At 32.8% G+C, this 20,486-nt stretch overlaps 1 protein-coding gene across 3 annotated transcripts in view; it reads left to right on the forward strand.

Moving 5' to 3' along the window:
• The window catches only part of LOC143180826 (parathyroid hormone/parathyroid hormone-related peptide receptor), a 163,968-nt gene that overhangs the window by 73,629 nt on the left and 69,853 nt on the right, over window positions 1-20,486 (forward strand). For all 3 annotated transcript variants that reach the window (XM_076380817.1, XM_076380818.1, XM_076380819.1), the window contains exon 2: window positions 17,457-17,536. In XM_076380817.1, the coding sequence (XP_076236932.1) occupies window positions 17,525-17,536 (12 nt within the window). In that variant the 5' untranslated portion in view covers window positions 17,457-17,524. The remainder of the gene's footprint in view (window positions 1-17,456; window positions 17,537-20,486) is intronic.

Genomic DNA, 20,486 nt, shown 5'->3' on the forward strand with positions numbered 1-20,486 from the left:
TCTGACGAGGAAGAAGCTAAATGTAAAACAAAATCTTCAGTAGGGCGAGTGTAGTTATACAGAGTGTTTATATCAAGGGTTTGAAAAAATTAATATTTTCTGATACTTCCTTGATCTCTATAAAGAAAGTATGAATTATTTCTCATTAATTCATAACATCCACCTACTCGTTAGCATGGAGTTTGGTTTATTCATTATATGCATTTGTATTCATCTAATTATTAATAGGTTATTCATCCCGCAAATAATCGGTCGCACGAATAAGTATGTATCTTTGAGATGTTACTTCTACCTAGAAGCCCGAGAAATCTATAGAAATTCAGGAACTTTTTTTTTATTTGAGCTATTCACAGACCAAAGTGATTAAGTTCACTTTTTGAATTTTTAAACTTTTAGTGCGAAGATATTTCATTGATGCTTAACTTATTAATCGACTTAGCAAATGGGTGGCATATTTATAAATGAAAATGACGCAAACGTTTTTCTTCTAAAAGATATAACTTTCAACTGTATTATCCTAAATTTTCATTGAGAAATGTTATTAACTAAAGGAGATATTGCGGTTGATAGAAGACGTGTTTCCTTTTTAAGTATTTGCTGGTAGACATTTCCGAACCCAAAGAATGCATCTAAAAACAAAAAAAAGAATGGATATTAAAAATAGATGAAAATTAGAAGTCCTTAACGATATCCAAATTTGAATTTTATTACAAAATAGCAGTTGTGCGAAGTATAAGTATGGAATTTCGAAGAAAAAATCGTCTTTTTTTTAATTATTGAAAAATTGAAAATAAAATTTAAAAACGTTAAATCGTTAAGGACAATATAAAGTTTTTAAAAATATCTCCTGAAAATTCGAAATAAATCAAGCGATTCCTGAGATACGATGTATTTGAAAATCATGTTTTGAGAAAAATGCGCTCAAAAAGTTTTAGATATAATTTCTTGTGTAACTAGCAGCGCTCGACCGCGTAACTCTGTCTCCTTCAAAGCTCTATAACTTAAATCATGTTTGAGGTTATGATATCAAATTTTCAGGATTCAAATATGTAAAAAGTATCTAGGTATTTGTAACCTCTTGAGGCAAGTTCTATTTTTTATGAGAAATTCGTCATTATCACTGAGACTTCATCTCTTCTGGGACGCTCTGCTAATTCTCTAGCTGTAGAATCTCGAATCGATTTCTAGAACTAGTTGCTTCCAGTTACTGTGATTCAAATGTTCTCGTCATCAGTCTCTAAAGGAGCATCATATATTTTTTAGCTTCTGTGCGTCTAGTCGCTACTGCCAGGAACTCACCCAAAGCGGAGTGGTCTACACTATCCACTGGAAGTGAATTAGCCACCTATGAGCTAGTCACAGCATTATTCTTAACGATTGAATTTGATGTCACTTGGAGATTGCATGTGCATCTATTTTTATACTCAGAAACTGGGGTATACGCATGCACATTGTGTTAGAGTTAATTGCTTACTTTCATAACTATTAAAATTGTTTTGATTAACCATATGTATAAATCTTTATAAAAGTACAAAAATGTGCGTATTGGTGCTAATATTCTAAACTATAAAAGACGAAACAGAAATATAAGATGAAAAAGGTTATAATTAGCATTCGTGTATACGTATAATACGTGGGAAGATGACAGAGTAACAACGTAGGTAGTGAATGAGAGAGGTGCAACAGAAACCAGAAAACGAGGTGCTTGTCTGCCGATGACTAACAAGACAACGTCGTTTTATGACAAAACTTTTGCTAACGAAAAGTATATAGTGGTGTATCAAAATATATGAGATATTTTTGCAAGATAGGTGCCATATTTCTAGTCTACGCGGTGTGCTATCCTCTTTAAGATCCTAGTAAGCCTAGTGATATTCCGACTCATTGAACGAATGGCGCACAATTATGGATCTTAAAGAAAGTATCACCCGTGTATGCAATATAAAATAGCGTATAACTATAATGCGATTTTCTAGAGTTGAGCCTAAGGTGTGCCAAGTAGACAGCACATGACCCAACGAGGACCTAACGCTAGATGCATATGTATTTCAAGCAACATTGTCCGATTGTGTAGCCGATCGAATTTTCATTTTTATTTTTAGAAAAAAGTGTGACACCCATACTAAACTGATTATATTTTTCGTATTTTTTTATTAATTTAAGAGATTTTGATAATTATTCAATATTATACAGACCCGCATGAAGTTACGAGGTAATATAGAACACTGTCTAACACATTGGGTACGGTCCATAGGGACCGACACTAACCTTTCCGTTAACCCGGTTTCTAGATGCTGATATAGTCGTGAAACAGTAAACATACCTAAATCGGCTCCGCACCCAAGGTATTAACTTATTTCGAATTTGAGTTAAGCCGAGTTGTTCGCCATTCTTTCTATGAAATATGAACCTCTTTAAATTAGCAATAGGTTTCCACACCCTTGTTAACTGCCATTCAAATAGCGTTAGGTGGCACCGCTGAGAAGGATAAACGACAGGCGCCAGACAAAGATAGGGAATATGCAAGGACCTGCGAGGACCCACAACTAAATATTTGTAGATAATTGGGTTAAGCCCATTGAGTAGAAGAGCGCCCATTGTGTGAGAGAAGCACCATTCACGAACTAGAGGAGCGACGAATATCTATGAATACTTAGTTGTGGGTCCTCACATAACCTTGCTTATTTCTGTGTCTGGCGTCTATCATTTTTTTTCTCAGAGGGTACACCTAGCGCTATTTTAATGATGGTTGAATCCTATTGATGTTTTAGAGAGGCTCGTATCGTACAAAAAAATAGCGTACAACTCGACTTTATTGAACTGAAATTCAAAACACTTTAAACAGTGTCTTAAACTACCTCATAACTTCATACAGTCCCGCATAATATCTCTCTCTTATTGTTAGTTTAAGAAAGGAATACGCAAAAAGTAATCGATTTAGCGTGGGATGACTTGCAGATGAAGGAATCTATTTTATCAAGTAGGTGAGAAAGACGCACTTGCTGCTAAAAATAGATATACAATCCGCCAACATTGCTTCAAATGGGTTCCTGCCGGACTATGTGTCGACCGCTTGGCACACCCATAGTTTATAACTATTAACCAATTAATGTTTACATGTTTTTATTGGATAATCAAATATAAAGGAGATAAAAATTAATTCAAATACGCGTCATATTAATGTATTTAAAATAGTTTTTATAAATTATTGGAATGCTTAATTGAATCGAATAGATATCAAAGTGATTACAAAATATGTAATGCTACGTAGCTCGACGTCAACGTCTGTGGTCATGTGATGGCGTTCGCAGCGACACAATGCAGTATCCTCCCCACTCCAGCCCATCAGCTTCGAAGAAGGAGTTCCGTAATGTCCCCCGCTGCTGTCATGCCAGGGAAGTGGGAGGGTTGAGCTTGCAGAAAGTCACGAGTGTATGAGGTGCGGGGAATCTAAATCGTACTTTCTATAGTAACCCTACTGTTTCCCCTACTAATTTGGTCTGTGGAGAAATACCCCCGCCATAACTACTTCACTCCATCATGTGTGTTGTGTCCATGTGTGAAACTGGCGGCTTACAAGCAGTATTCAGTATCTCATGCCGGTATAGTCGGTTTATAATATACAGGGTGTTTCAACTCAATGGAATCACCTAAATATCTGTTTTATTTATTGTTATACAAAAAAACTTCTCAGGACAAAGTTGCACTGTTTTAAAGAGTGCATGTAATCATGAGAAAAATTTTTTTATCAAGATCATTCTTTTCTAAACGCTTTAAGGTTATTAGCATTTTTTTAAATGAAATTTTATATTTTTTTCTATATCCTGGAAATCATTCTATCTCAAGATATTTGCATTTGAAATTTAAAATTTCTTAAAAATTCACGTGGCATATTGACTCATACTTTCGTATTCAGACATAAACATTAATTTATTTCGTATGCCGTTATTAATACAAATGTAGCTACAGTTCATCCTTTCATGTCCTCCGGAGGGGATTTTTCACGATAAATTACATTTCTGAGTTTAACCTTCAAGTGCAAATATCTCAAGTTAAAATGCTCGTTGACTTTGCTTTTTCATACTGTACAAGAATATTAAAAAAAAAAATAAGATTCCAAAATAAAAATATGTCGTAATATGTCGTACAAAAATTACCTTAACCAAAACTTCTTTCCATGGTTACACATGCCTATTTAAGCAATGCGACCATGTCTGGAGAAGCTTTTTTATAGAATAGTAAATAAAGGAGATGTTTAAGTGACTCTGTTATTATGCCTTTAATCTTTAAGCATTCAAAATTCTAATATACTTTTTATACGAAAGTTGACTGATTTAGTAACTATGGCAAAGTTTATACAATATATAAGTAGCTGATGGTGGGACGACGGTCTGACTAATAGTGGGACGACAGACTGACTAATGGTGGAAGGATGAACTGACTAATGGTGGAGATTGGCTGGCTTATGACGAAGAAGAAGTTGAGCAGCCCTAGTCTAAGTAATTGTCTACGTCAATGAAGGGTTTCCTGACAAATCTGGTTGAAACAGTGCAACAATTGTGGTCAACTGTGGTCCAAACTTTCGGCCACCCCGTGTTCAAAGAGGCTCGTGTGTGCGTTACACCGAAAATAAGCTTTCATCCCACGCATATGCGCATGCAGACACACATCGTCAATTTGTAGTTTTCACTATAAAATTGTTCATTACTTCTAAATATTACTCGCATATCTTCACCTATTATTTACCACTATCGCAGATGTGTCCGTACATTATAGGAGAGTTATACATATATTACATTATATTATGTTATATTATACTATATTACATATAAGACACTTGAGACCAATATCACAATGCACCTGTGTATAAGTTTAGCCAATTAAAACCGGGGATTAGTGTGGAGGTCATGCTCCTTGCCTGTGACATGACATTGCACTGCATTTATAAATTTGATCATTCCTGATGTCTTCTTACTCATTGTCAGTTCCGTCCTTAGCATAAGGCAAACGGGGTACTTACATTTGGGCCCTATATTTCGTGAATTCCGTCCTTATTTAATTCCATATTTTGTAAAAATTAAATGAATTAAATATAATACTAGACGTATCGAATTTTCTAATACAGTTTAATAACTATATTATTCTTGTGGTAAATTTACGCTAGAAGTTGAATTGGCAGAGATATGATATTACAATGGAGTTTCCTCAAAATAAAGGCTCTTAACCCAGTTACATTTTACAATATTATGCATAACTTCACAGTCAAAAGAGTATTGGACTGTTAAATATTGCAAAAGTTATCCGTTCTGTTTATTTCTATTTGAATAACTCAAGTTTAAGTGATTATTCTATTATTATCGGACAATTCTCTCATGCGAACACTTTTGTCTTCATATTGGTTCAGATGTAAGGGTCACTATCATATATGTATACTTAGTTTCCTTACTCAATTTCAAGCTCTTATCGTTTTCGTTTGTCGTTAAGGAAGCTGATCCACTTCAATTCCGTCGTTTGCGGTGTCATATACTGTCATACACCCCGATTTCTTTGTCGGGAGACCCTTTTCTACGCGACGCGAATCGAAGCGTGATTTCAGAGCTCGTTAAAGTCGTGTCCACTCAAAGGGACCGACTGAATCCGTGCGTGAAGTTCCGAAAGTGATGCATATTCATACTACCAAGGAAATCTCGTTTCACGCAGTGCAACATAAATCGACGAATTAAGAACTGAAGACAACGAAGCATTGTGTTCATTATAGAAGCTGGGAAACCTTTATAAGCAGAACGTGTAATTTATTTCCTTGGTAGTTACAGCTCAATGCCCCTTTTGAACTTCAAGCTTATTATATATTGACTTCCGCAAAATACTTTCAGAGAAAAATTAACAAAACAAATTGTAACTGTTCGAGTATGAGACAAAAAAATAAAAACTTAGTTCCAAATTTTCAAATGTGATTGTTTCAAATATAAAAAAATTATATAAGAAAAATGTTTGCTGTACTCTGACAATTCATTTTTCAACAAGGTATCACCTCTTCGTCATTTTCACAACAAAATCAAATGTATCCTTAGAATACATAGCAGACCAAAAATTTGGAATCATTTGTTAATTCTCATTAAGATTACGTATACTCTATACTCTATAGTAAAGTATTTTTTTCACAATATTAATATGGTGACAATTATCACTGTTCCATCTCTAGATGGTAAGAGTTATTTTCTCTGACGCCACATTTGTTTAAGTCTAACAATTTAACTATCAAGGAGGTACGAAAAAAAACAGGCAAAAATCTGACGTTTTTTGGACTCGTGAAATTATCTTCGGCTTTCCTTTGTTAGTCCATTTCTGTGAAACAATCCTCATACCATCTGTTTGAGGCCCAAAAAGAGCAAATGCAACAACGTCTTCAAACACAGTGATATAAAACAACACACAATTGGAAAACATGAAAATGTTGTTCTGCGCATACAAAATTTACGAATAAATTCAGTTTTTCAAAGTAATGCAGTCTTCAGCCAGCAATCGCAGAGTAAGCTCATTATCTCTTTTATTAAATCTTCCGTAATTTGAGTGCATAATTGCGAAAGTTAAATACACTGAGTTATTTAATATGAACCTTTCTTAAACATTAATTAGCCGTCAGAGATGCAGATTCCGGCAAGAACAAGAATGTGTTAGTTACGCAATTACGTTCAATGCTTTAACTAAACGTACTGACAAACGTCAAAATTTAATAAAATTGTTCCTTAACTGTGGGCACTATTCTCCTTACAGTAGACATTAATTTATTTCTTACCGAACCACATATAATTCTAAAAAGTTTAGGTATACGTATAACTTTCTGAAAAAACGTAGTATCATAGTTTAATAATATATAAGTGTAATTTTGCTGCTATTACATCGCACATATTATTATACTTTAAATAAAATAAACGTACGGATAGAACAATCAAAATGTTTTTTTTTTTTTTCAATATAATGCAGTTAAATGAAAGCAATTGTTACTTCTATTTAAATAATATGAAACTTCTGGCTGGTAATGTACAATATTCAAGGAGAAAGAAAAACGACATGTGCCGATTTTGAATTTTTTGAATTTTTTTGAAAACCTAACATATAACACAAAGTATCACAAATATATTACAGAGGAATATAATTAAATAAAAAAAGCAGAACAGCTAACTAGTTAGTTACTGAACCACAGCAATATAAAGTTTGCAATTTACAAAAATGTTCAAAGCATGGAAGTAAGAATGAGGAAATATTACGGAGATTTGGCAACATTGCAAGTACGTATGACGTAGTATATTTGAATCAGATAGGAGGGAATTTTCTGGAATATCTTAAAAATTTCGTAATATTATTTATTTATTCTATCAGATATGTTTCTTATATATTATATCGTTACTTTCCCTACTCCGCGTTAGAGTTTGTTTGTACAGATAGAGTGTATTTACATGTGTATGTTCAAGCGACAGGCGAAACGTGTACAGTGTATAAAATTTTGTGTTTAAAATTTTCGTTATCCATTGAAAAACACAATTAGGCAAAATATAATCTAATTATTAATTACTGAATTTGTAGGATTACCATGTAATTACAATTGAACCATAATTATAATTTTAATTATGCAGAACAAGTATGAATTAATAATTAATAATTAGTAATCAATATTGAAGTTGGTAGAGACTAAAATTATTTCTAGCAGTTTACCAGTTTTAATAATACCTAAAAGTTTTCATAATATTAACTTGTTTGATTCTTAATTCAAAGTATAAAAATAATTAAAGTTCGGGCTTTTAAGTAACGGTTAATAATAATTGTTAAATACACAAAAATTATTGCCTATGCAAGCAATTCCATTTTTTAACCTCACCCTTATATGGTCTGCACATTACGGTCTACATTATTCACTATGAAGTCACATATTCACAATAACTCATTCAGTTCATTAGTTTCTTCAGCATTTTTTTCTGAATTTTCTTCCGTTCCAATATTGCTGATAGTCTACTGATTTCCACTACAATGCCTCAGTTGATTCTCCATTGCATTACCATCTACCAGAATTGGTCTTATTTGAATCCCTCGTCTTTAAATGGTAACTTTCGCATCATTTAGTCAGTTCAGATTCAGGATGATTTCCACTTCCATAGTTACAAAAGGAACAACGAAAACATTCGTTTGGAAACGATTTTCACCTTCACCTACAATTGTCATTAAAATATTTCAAACATTTTCTTTTCGTTGCACTTTGGAAACTATGACCCAGGGATTTACATTTGTAACTACGTATCTTATTCGATCTCAAATGATATTTTTTTTCTTTTTTTTCGATCTCTCTCTTACGTATCCTCTGATTTCCATCCATTGTTTCCTCCTTTCATCGCATAGGTAGTTCTAGTTGTTTCCTCATGTCATGAAATGAGTGAACACCGTATAATGTAAGTTTACTAATTTCGTCGTCTGAAATACCATCAATTATACAACGTGTAACATATAATATATTTGTGTAACATTTTTCAATATTTTAAGGAATAGTTGAGTGCTCCAATTGCATCACACAATGTCCTATGACATAAGACTTTCCTTTTGCAATAATAATTCTTTAACTTTCACAAAAGAGTCAACCAAGTATTTCTTACTCAAATAAGCTATTAACTGTAGCATAAGTAATTTTTTTTGTAAGTTGATCTTTTATCATAAAAATGAAAGTGTATACCGTAGGGCCAAACACAAGTTTCGTGAAACACGTATAAATAGCAACAAAAATATTTTTTGTAGATGGTACACTATAATATTAAAAATAAGATTAAAAGTGATATTTGGTGGGATTACAATATTAGCAAAGTTTTCGTAAAAGCTTAAATTATTGATTTTCCAATGATTCCAGTTTTTCAATGATTTCAATGGATATACTTGCCCTAATATCTTAAATTGGTTTTTGCAATTGATGGATTATTGGTAGGATGTTATCTATTTTTTTGTAGGCAATTAGTTCTTGGAGGTTTGGTTTTTGTAGGAGATATTGAACTTGGTGTGCTTTATTTACGTTTTTAAAATTTTACACTTCGTGATATTCAATGAAGGTTTGATTATTGTTAATTAAGTTAACTCTAACGTAAAGGAAAAGTACTACATAACTTTTTGAATCAAATGAAACATCTGTAATATTTTTTGAATGAGAAGAATCCAGCGTTGCCAACTATTAAAAGAAAGGAAATTGAAGCAGGACAAAGTACGAAGTTGTTGATAATTTATTAACTTATTAAATGTAATGATGCAATATAAGTACATTGTTTTTTCTTTGTGGCATTAATTCGTACTAAAAAAATGCACATAAATAATTACAAATGTCATCCACGACCGATCGATGCGAGATTCGGGGGCGAGGGGCAGGACTTAAAATATACAATTTTAACTTCGGGTATTTATTAATTTTCGAGATATTAATGATAAATATTCGCATTAGTTATTGGGAGAACGAGCAGGAGGATGTGTTATAGTTTGATTCAAAGCTTATGATCCAAGAATTACAATGGTCGCAATCTGGATTATCGGAAACTCATAGTTTTCGAGATATTAACACGTTAACCGTCATGCCAAATTCACATCTTTGACTCAGGGCACCACGAAAGTACTTTAATAATCAGGCACTCGAATCACTGATGACCACCGTGACGTCATAGACAAAACAATCTGTGGTCACATGTAACCAACGAAGCGGTCAAGGTGTTAACAAAAATATACTAGACTACCATGTTCTACGTATATATACAAATATGTGACTGTGTACACAGACACAGCTGACTTGATAGTGTAAAGTTCCAAATATGCTTGGTGAAGTTGTCGGAATTGATCATATTAATGTGTACAATGTTTAATAAATGCGGGATAAAGTATAAAACATTTTCCAGGCAACCTAACACGCTATAAGTATAACTTTAGTTGCGGGAATAACTATACGTATAAACAGCAAGCAACGAGCGAAATGACTATCGCGTTGGCCACGTCTGTATACGCGGTCACAACTTAAAATAATTGTATTAATAATGTCTGTATAGCCATAATTCCATCTATGGTACCAATATTTTTTATTAATATCTCGGAATCCATTTAAATCCCGAAGCTTAAATTCTATATTTGCTCCCCCCAATCCCCTATCCCAAAAAATTTTATATCGATCGGTTGCAGGTGCCACTCGCAAGAACAGCTTTTCAACCGATCAAACTTTCATATGATCCAAGGAAGCGTTTCCCTGTCACCCCTCTGAGAATTCCGAATTCGCATAGTATCGTATGGTACGTGAACGACACCCTTCGCTAACAAGACTCCTGGTAGTCACAAAAAGTTATCCGGTTCTGTGAATAGTGATCTCGATTGGCAAGAGGGCTACAACGAAAGTCGAACCTGCAGTTACGAGTGCGGATATCCTACAATAGAATGCCTGAACACTCGTGGGTCGTTTATGGTAACTTTGCGTCTCGTCAGTCTCATATGTACATTGAATGGAAACATTCGTAAGTGCGAAACATCTGAAAGTAATGTTGAGGAATCCCTTCGAATATATGACTCTCAGGTCGACCTAATCACATGTATCTAACTCAACCTCGAATTGTTAACATTACTTGTAAAGTATACTGTCTTCTACCAGACAAAACTGTGTGTTGGCGTCTACGGCTTGATACGTAAAATCATTTTTTGTGATATTTTTTATTTTATATGTAACATAATTAGGAGAAATAGTTCTCGTGTGGACAGTTAATTATTTTTTAGAACCGTTAAAGTCCATAAAGATGCTTATTCGCGAACCCAACAAAGTGAAATCTACTTTTTTCTGCAAGTATGTGCAGTATGGGAGACCAGGGACGAACGTAACACGAGACGAATGTGACAAATGTTATAAAACAAATACTAGTCGAGCAATAATCTTGTGCTTCCATCTTTGCATGTCATTTTCATCTCTCCTCCAAGATTTTCAGCTTTTCAACTTCGACATGCGATTAAATCATTTCCTTGTGGCTACCATACGACATAAAAAAATGAAAAATAGACAAAAATGGATTTACCAAGTTCTTAAACGTGATCTTCAAATACGGGATTACTGTTTATAAAATGTCCAACAGTCATGAAAGAAAAACAGAACGTGGGCTCTGGTAAAAGTCTATGTTAAGTTTATGTTGATATTTACAGTGGGTGTAGAAAGTGTTCGTACACCGACTAATTTTGAATAATATATTGTGAAATTGTAGTTCATTAATCAATTTTTTATAAGCAACAAGTTTGTACATATTCTCGGAAATCTCTAGAACAGATACAATGCAAAAAAATTAGTTGGTTGAATAATTTGCAAAGTTATCAAGAGAAAAACAAAATATTGACTGAAATATAAGAACAGTAAGTATTCGTACAACTGCTACATTTTTTAAAACTCATTAGAAATTCATGAGAAAAACGTGGAAATGAAATTTATTTGACAAGGAAATAGTAAAATAAACAGTTAAATTGATTTTATAATTGCTGCGACTCTTCTTGGCATTGAATTTACTAATTTCGCTGCTAAGCTGGATGGGATCTTATTCCATTCTTCCATAAGTAGTCCCATAGGTGTTCGATGGGGTTAATATCAGGAGATTGTGGTGGAGTTTTTATGTATGCTGGCGTATTATGTAACATCCACATCCTCATATTGTACGCCGTATGCTTTGGATCGTTATCATGCATAAATATAAAATTATCTTTAATGCCCATTTTTTCTACACTGGCAGAAAGATTCTGTTTCAAAATGCCAATATAAACCAAGTGGTTCATTATTCTATCAATAAAATTTAATTTTCCAACACTAGCTGCATTTATGCAACCCCAAACGAGTACGGAAGCTCTGTCGTGTTTTACTGTAGGTCGTAAATTTTGTGGTCTCAGTTTTTCATTTTTTCTTCTCCATGTAGTAAAGCGTCCATCCGACCCGAAAATATTAAATTTACTCTCGTCTGTAAAGATCACTCGGTTCCAGTACTCCATTGATGTAGTAAAATCTTTTTTTTTTGTAGTAACAATCTTTTCTTCCTATTTGCTTCACTCACGAAATAGTTTTTACGGGCCACCCGATCGTGGCACCCTTGACTCTGCAAGAAACTACGTACAGTACTGACCGTGAGATCAATATCCAAATTATCTCTAAGATGCTTAGCTATTTTTATTGCACTTATCCTTGGATCTTGGTTTACCATTCTAATAATCGCTCGTCCGGAATATTGGTTAATTTTACTCGGACATCCACTTCTTGAGTTGTTTTGCAACTTTATTTGTAATCCGTATCTATCAGCGATACTTTGCATAGTTGAGCGAGGTCGGTTTATAATCCGGGAAATTTTCAATAAACTTTTCCACCGATTACACAAATTAATAATAATTTTTCTTTTTTTATTCGTACTTTCCCTACGTTTTGGTTCCATTTTCAACGGCAATTTCGAATAGTACACGGTCTCGAATTCGACTGATGCTGACAACATTTCCAAACATACTGACGATGCCAATCATAGCTAGTAAACAATCATGTGAGGTGTTTACATTAAAAACTCACTTGCAGATAGTTCGAAATCAGAACTGTACGAATAGCTACTGCTCTTTTATTTCAGACAGTATTTTGTTTTTTTCTTGATAACTTTGCAAATTATTCAATCAACTAAGTTTTCTTGCACCGTATCTGTTCTAGAGATTTCCGAGAATATGTACAAACTCGTTGTTTATACAAAATTAGTTAATAAACTACAATTTCACAATATATTATTCGAAATTAGTCGGTGTACGAACACTTTCTACACCCAGTGTATAGTTGTTCTTACCTTCAGAAGAAGTAGAAATATCTTTCAAAAGTATTTTTTCTATTACTTACTTTAATTTTCAAACTTAAACTTATATTATCGCATGTTACTTTCGTTCCTAGGGATAGGATCAAAAGGTATAAATGACATACTGTGGGATTGGAAGGTTTTGCAAAATCAAGTCCACGTGTAAGATAACGTAAAGTATATACTTAATTAAAATATAGCACTACTAAATGATTTAAACTAGATATTCTAAAAGAGTCCACGCAATACTACTCCACTTCACGTCTTACGTCGTGATCTGTACGCTAGAGTTTTTCGATCCACTCTGCCGAATTTCCTTTCGTCCAACACTCTCGTCACCAGTCATTCCTCTCTTCTGTTCTCACCCACGACCAAAACCTAAACAATAAACTTAACGCTATCTTCAAGAGTTTGGGACACGGTTCTACCGGTCATCGTCACTCGCCTGCAAACCATCGGCGTCCCAAATGGCCCAGTCATAAATTATTTAAACCTAAACGTTCTTAAACCTAATATAACCTTACCCCACAATATTTTAAAGAAAGGTTTATTTAAAAAAATTAGTGTAATATATTGCTAATTTTTTGGTTTCATTATATTGTTTAATAATATAAGTTTATTGCCCCGTACGACATCTTTAAAAATTCTATGAAAGTTAGAAGTTACAGAGTTAAAAACCCAAATTGTTTGTTATAATACATATTATAATAAACTCAACAAGTTTTATCTTCATGACTTGATATTACGCATGAAAAGTTACACTTGCGTTGGTTTCAATTTCAATATGGTTTTGGAAGTGGAAAATATGTTGTCGAATTATCGACGTAAGCTTTAGGTTACACACGAATACCATAAAATCTGAAATTCAATGCGTTTGCAAGAATACTGTGTGATTCAATGTGTTTTCTATTCATATTGTTATATTGGCGAGGAAGTAATGTCAGCTTTGTTGGTTTCTACTACAGTTGGAAACCAACATCGCTTTCTCACCAACTCTGTATACGACAAGCGCTAGACACTGCAGTTCTGGATATGAAGATATATTCGGAAACTATCGTAGCTGACACAAAAGTAGTTCATACTCAAATTAGTGTAACTATTTGTATAGGCGAACAGTCATGTTCTACTGCAACAACAGATTAGGATCAGGATCAGGTAGTAACTACTTGGTAGAGATTCAATAAGTCCGGTATAATATGAAACTTTCCTCCCAATAAATTAAATTCTACTTACGATTAGTTTTCTTCCATTTCTATTTACATGTTGCTCCAAACTTCTGATACATTATATAAATAATATTTTTCTTATTTTTTTCCCTAAGTGCAATAATGCATACAAAAATCTAAGTGCACTTATTTAGTAAATGAAAAGTATTACACATGACGTATAGAAAATCAATATTTATATAATAGATAATAATATGTCATCAGATTGCTTTATTAACGTCTTGCCTGATAACAAGTGGTAATTGTGTAGTCTAGCAGCTTTTCACGGCATGGCTCTTGTACATTTTTGCTATTTCATGCCGTTTGTTCTTTAAAAGGCTTCAGTTTGTCATTAAAATAAGAAATCAATCGGGGAAACTTGGAAAAGTAATGTACTTTCTCCCAATTTTCTTAAAAAGTGACACAATAAGAATTTTTCGGGATTTTATATGTACAGAATGTTCGCGATACTTTGTACCAGCGTATTTTTCGTAAACTGTAAGCATAAGAAAAAAATGGAAGCGGAGATTGTTGTAGTATACTTTACTGGTAACGCGTCAACGTATTTCAATTTTTTATATTTTCAATATTCTTTGAGAAATGAAGGTGATCTTCATTTTTTAAATGGAATGCTACATACTTTTTTATCTCATATGAAAGCGTGCATTAAGATGAGTTACACCATACAAAGGCTTCCACGATTATACAAGGTCAGAAAAAAAGAGAATAAAATTTGACATCACACAATATTGTATTTACTAGTATGTGGTATTCATAAGACTACATATCGTATTTAATGTGACAATAAATGGATCGGAATATACGAACCTATAAATTAGCCTATAAGTTCCCCTGATTTGTCATCGTTAGATTTTTTTATGGACATATTAAAGAGATTGTTTATACTACACTGTCGAAAAATTTAGACGTCTTGGAATCTAAAATAAAAGAAGCGTGCGTATCCGTATCCAGTGCAACATTGGCACAAGCTACCAGGAATGTGGTCAGCAGAACTCAGAAATGTATTTTTGTTAATGAAAGATATATTGACCACGATATGTAGTCTAATCTGTAAAAAAATATGAATTTTTTTAAATGTTCGAACGCCATGAGCGCTGGCTTAGCGTTCCGCCGCGGCATCGACGACCGGCCGTTCCACTGTGACAGTGACAACCAGGCCCATTTTGGGGAAAACCTGGGAAAAACACATGGCAGGACACGACCTTGCAATAGCAACACGTAGGAGGAATGCTAAGACGCTTGTTGCGAGAACGCATTACTCTTGTAGAACCTTTCGTACCTCACGGTTCATCGAGGAAGCTCTCCGCGGAATTGTATTTTGCGTGTATTTTGTAAAATATATTCGTGTTTATTGAAAAACTTTCTCGTTAGAACTTTCTTGTCTAACATATCAGTACAACATACTAGTAAATATGATATTACGAGATGTTAAACTTACTTCTTTTATTTCTAACCTTGTATAATCCTGAAAGCCATAGTGTACTATATGGTTGAACACATCTTAATGCACACTTTCATACGACATAAAATAATGTGTCGAGTCCTCTGATTGTCAAAGAATATTCTAAATATTAATGTATAGCATTCTATTGTAAGTACAATTGTACTACAACTTTTTCTTTCGTTTTTTTCTAATGTTTACCGTTTACGAAAAAAACCCTGGTACAAATGATCGCAAATACACTATACATGCACGTCTGTGGCAGCTAAGCTAATGTGATTCGACATCTAATTCGAAAGTACTCCTTTTTCGGATCCATAGAAAGCCCATCATTAGTACACACATTATAAAGTACCTAAACATCTAATTTTATGAATGCTAAGTGAATTAAACTGAAGAATTATCACATTTATATTCATTATCACAAAATAAATACAATTTTTTAATTTGACGTGTTTACATAAAAACAGCAAAAATTAGAGTGCTTTTATTATCTTTTAGATAGATTTCTCGTTTTAATGATATGTAAGTGTTTTAAGAAAACATTTCAGCGAAATAGCCGACTTTGGGGAAAGCCGCCAATTTATATATTTACCCAACAAGTTACATTATAAATTACCGTAGTAAACGTGCTTAAGTTAAGGTGTGATTATTATGTTCCTTCGATAAATGTCCAAAAAATTGATTTATGATCTCTAAACAGTTTGCAGATAATACTGAATGAAATCAGTTTTATATGTAACTACCTTTTTATGAAAAATGAAGGCATATGTTTGAAAAATAAGAAAACTAATCTCAGTTGATATTACCTACACCTCTTAACAATATGTTGTTACTAAATTTACATCAGGATGTTTGATATATTAGAATTTACAAAATGCCCCAAATGTGAAGAAAAACAAGTTTCAACTTTAAATTCATATTGGTTTCTAAGTACAGCGTATTTTTCATCAAATATTAAAGTAAATACTACACAAATCGATAACATTTAATTAAGAATAATATTATGACTTCTATATATAGCTGCATTTCTTGAGTGTGAGGTATTTTATCTGAACACTGTGTTATAAAATTTTCCATTCAAGTCTTGAAAACATAACTACATTATTTCTACTACTTTCATTTCGTTTTATTCATAATTGAGGAGTCGTTGTGTAGAGAAAGTAACCATTACCGTTATTTAATAAATAAAATGATACATTAATGAAAAATATTTTTTGTAACACTTTTCCTTTGAAAGTGGGGCTTGTTGTTTACTTTTACCTTATGGTGTATCTTTTATTTTTCTATTTTGTAATAGTATTTTAAGTCATCTTTCATAGTTAACAGTGTCGTGGTACTTTAACTAGACATTTTTTGCAATACATTTATATTAAAAGAGATATCTGTTTTCTTGGTGAAATTCTGTTCAGAAAATTCGTGATCCACAGCACGTTGAAACTCTAATTAATTTCAAAAAAAGTTGGCCCTTTTTCTGATTACTAGGAGTAAACGATGCTTGTGGAGTAATAATTTGGACGTGATGACAGAGTGGTGAAACCACCAATGTAAAGGGAGGATAGGTTACCACTAGCTGTTAATACTAGTGGCTAATGAAACGGCAAACAAGGGTGTGGTGTGCTCGCTTCAGCTTCCCATCTCGTCGTCAATTTACGAAATCGTGATTCCGTTGATAAGCCTATGGTCCTTATTAATTATCAATCTGAAGCAATATCAAAGGAATTAGTAAACTCACTAGAAATAGAAGGAGAAAACACTGTTACAGTATGTAGAATTATTATTTAATTAATTAAAATATTAATGTAATAAGAAAGCATTTCATGGAAAAAAGTGGCATCGATGGTTTCCTTTCGAAAGATATCAAAATTGTTTTCTGTAACATGAGTTTATCATTGTTATTCGATATTGCCGGATTAATTGATGCTATTTGATCTGTTGCAGGGGATAGATAGAAAGCTGTTCGAAGACAACTACGTGTGCAACGCGTCGAACCGCAGCAAAGCAACAAAATGGATGCATACGTGAGTTAATTTTCCTTTTCTCGGAAATTTATATTGCAATATAACGATACAATACAAATTGTGACTGTTTTCCAATAGCGAATACAACTTGCTTTTAGTTTTCCCAGATTAGATCAAAAAAAGCTGGTTTCGTTGGAAACATATTTTGAGGTGTGGCATTTAAAGTATCCATTTTTGTATTTTTTAAATATATCGTAAAAATTCTGTTCAAATCAATTTTGGTATATCTTCGAAGTAGAAAATATTTCCTTTCAAAATACCAGAGCCTTCATGTTTCCTTTTAAAATGAAATTCATGATGAACAACATGAAATTTAAATCGTACTACTCAGTACTTACAGTATTGTACGAATTAATGTGAATACCTATATGTATAATGTGCTAAAACTTATTAATGTCAGAAGAGAATATATATTTTTATTAAACAATTAGAAAATTAAAATTAACTTGATAAACAGTAAAGTATTTCGGACAAATAACCTCTGTTCACATCGATTAGCATAATGCACCTACATGTATTATTTATAATTTTTTATCTTTTTTCATATTCTGTAGAGCGTATAGGGTGATAAAATTTTACCAGAATTGATGTTAATCAATTGTTATAAAATCAGAAAGAAGAAATAAAAACAAGTTTCTTTATATCGACAAAAATAATAATTTTAGCGAAAATAATAATTTTTGCGACATTTTAAAAAATTTGCTGAACGTTAATTAAGCTCAAATCTTAAGAAGCAATTCTTGTCTACTAATAGAAATCGTAAGTAACAAGCAAAATTCTATTTTTATATTTCGTGTCACCTTAATTTATATCTCCTTTAGAATTCTGACGTATATTATACGATTAAAAGATCTTTTTTGTTATGAAACAACATCGTTTAGAATTTATAGTAACTGCTAAGTGGGTAATAGTGAATATCATAATTCAAATAAAATTAATTCATGGTACTATATTTTCTGTCTTTTATAACCGTGTCTTTAGAAAAACTGTTACTATGCACTTTTATAGTTTATTGGGGAAGACCTGAATTGGATAAAGTAACAAACGGAAAAGGAATTCAGTGGAAATACATTAGAAATACTTTTATGTTTCAAAAAAGATCTTTGTAATCAAAGTCTGCGCAACTATTCATTAATAATCCTTTGAATCAGCGCATTGCTTTAAATTGAATTAATGTTTTGTAAGAGTATTTCTTTGCCTCTCAACATTCATTAAATTCCATAACAGAATTACATATCGTTTGTTTCCCGAGAGGCCAAAGATCCTTTATATTGCGTTTTTAAATATTTTACATAACAAAAACATACTAATAATCCGAAGACATGAAAAGGTAATGTTTGAGAAACATTCGTTGACACTTTTCCAGCAGCGTGATTTAAATAGAATAACATATTCTTTGAAATAAGTTCTATTCCTTATTAGTATTTAATTTGGTCTGCTCAGAGCAGTCTACTAATTGTGGGATAAAAATATAGTGGGGTAAAAATATAGCATACTTTAAAATGTCGCTAATTTTCATGTAGACGTTGTAAAGTACTTTCATTTTATGTACATGTTTAGAAGTGTCTTATTAATGTATGTAAATGAAATTAAATTACATCAGATTAGCCTATACATAATACGTAAGTAAAGTTTCAAAAATTTTGCTCTATAATTATGCACGTGTAATAATTCTTCATTCTAAACAGCGCATAAAGTCGACATCTTTGAGTGGGAATATGCTCTTAATATTCTAGATATCAAATAGGTATAGTGAAATTTTTTTCATGTGGAGAAATAATTTCTTCAAATTAAAATTGTTGAATATTACAAGAACTGTTAGAAATATAATGATAACGTGTCTAAGAACTATATCTCATTTAGGAATTTGCTATCTATGCATGATAATAGATTTTATTTTTTAAACTGATAATTTTTAGAATGGCACTTACAATTGAACACGACACGCACGTGCTAATTCGCATTCCGTTATATTTAACTGAACATTTCAAGTTCAAGGGTATTTCTATACAAAACAACAAAACCCGTAACTGATCTCTGTGGAATGTACATAGAAGGATATTACATGACGCTCAGATTCATCTTTCAACATTTCACAAGAATCTCCAAGTGTACCTACAGATGTAGGATCTCCTTAGACGATACATTACGCCATCTTGAAATTCCATTTTCTCTTTCCGACATTTCAAACGGTCATTTTTATCCGCTTTCTTCAGAGACTATAACAATTTGTCAACGAGGAGAGCTATTTTCTCCATTCCCGTAACAGTATCAATTCTTCAACAGTCAGTACACACCTACGTACTTTCGTTTTACGCTAGTTCTATCATGCAATGAGAGCAAAGGCGACGAAACCGGAACTCAATTAGCAAGCAAAACTTAGTCATTGGAAAAAGTCCTGACGTTAAGTGTGAACTTTGATGTTCAGTATCGTAATGGACCGGAATGGTAAAAAACGAATAACGTTGGAAGAGAATTAACCTTTCCCGCCAAGAGAGTTTCCTGTTGGTGCTGCGAGCCTTCCGCCTCCGCGAAACATCCAGTGCTGATGCTAATTTCGTTTTCTATTTGCTGAGAGGACCAAACAACTTGGTCACGTAAAATAGATGCTTACTTCTGACGTTCTCTAAAATCGACGCCAAGAAAAACCTCTGCAGTAATGTTCCTATTAACGATCAATCAACTTGTCCGTTATATTAAATGTTTTTCAACATGTTAAAGCTCAAATTACGTAATAACTTGCTTATTCTGGACTGTTATTACTCCTTTCGGATGTAATTTATTAGATGAGAAACTCCTGTAAAATTTCATTTGCAAAGTATACAGCCAAGTTTTAAGTTATAAATTGGGAGTCAAGTGTAAATCATTAACGCTAAGAATAACGAAGGAGAGACGGAGGTACACTAACATTTTAACTTTGAAAATAGTTCCAAAAAATCTTAGAAAATCA

The sequence above is a fragment of the Calliopsis andreniformis genome, chromosome 6, assembly GCF_051401765.1.
Source record: "Calliopsis andreniformis isolate RMS-2024a chromosome 6, iyCalAndr_principal, whole genome shotgun sequence".
In the NCBI taxonomy this organism is placed as follows: Eukaryota; Metazoa; Arthropoda; class Insecta; order Hymenoptera; family Andrenidae; genus Calliopsis; species Calliopsis andreniformis.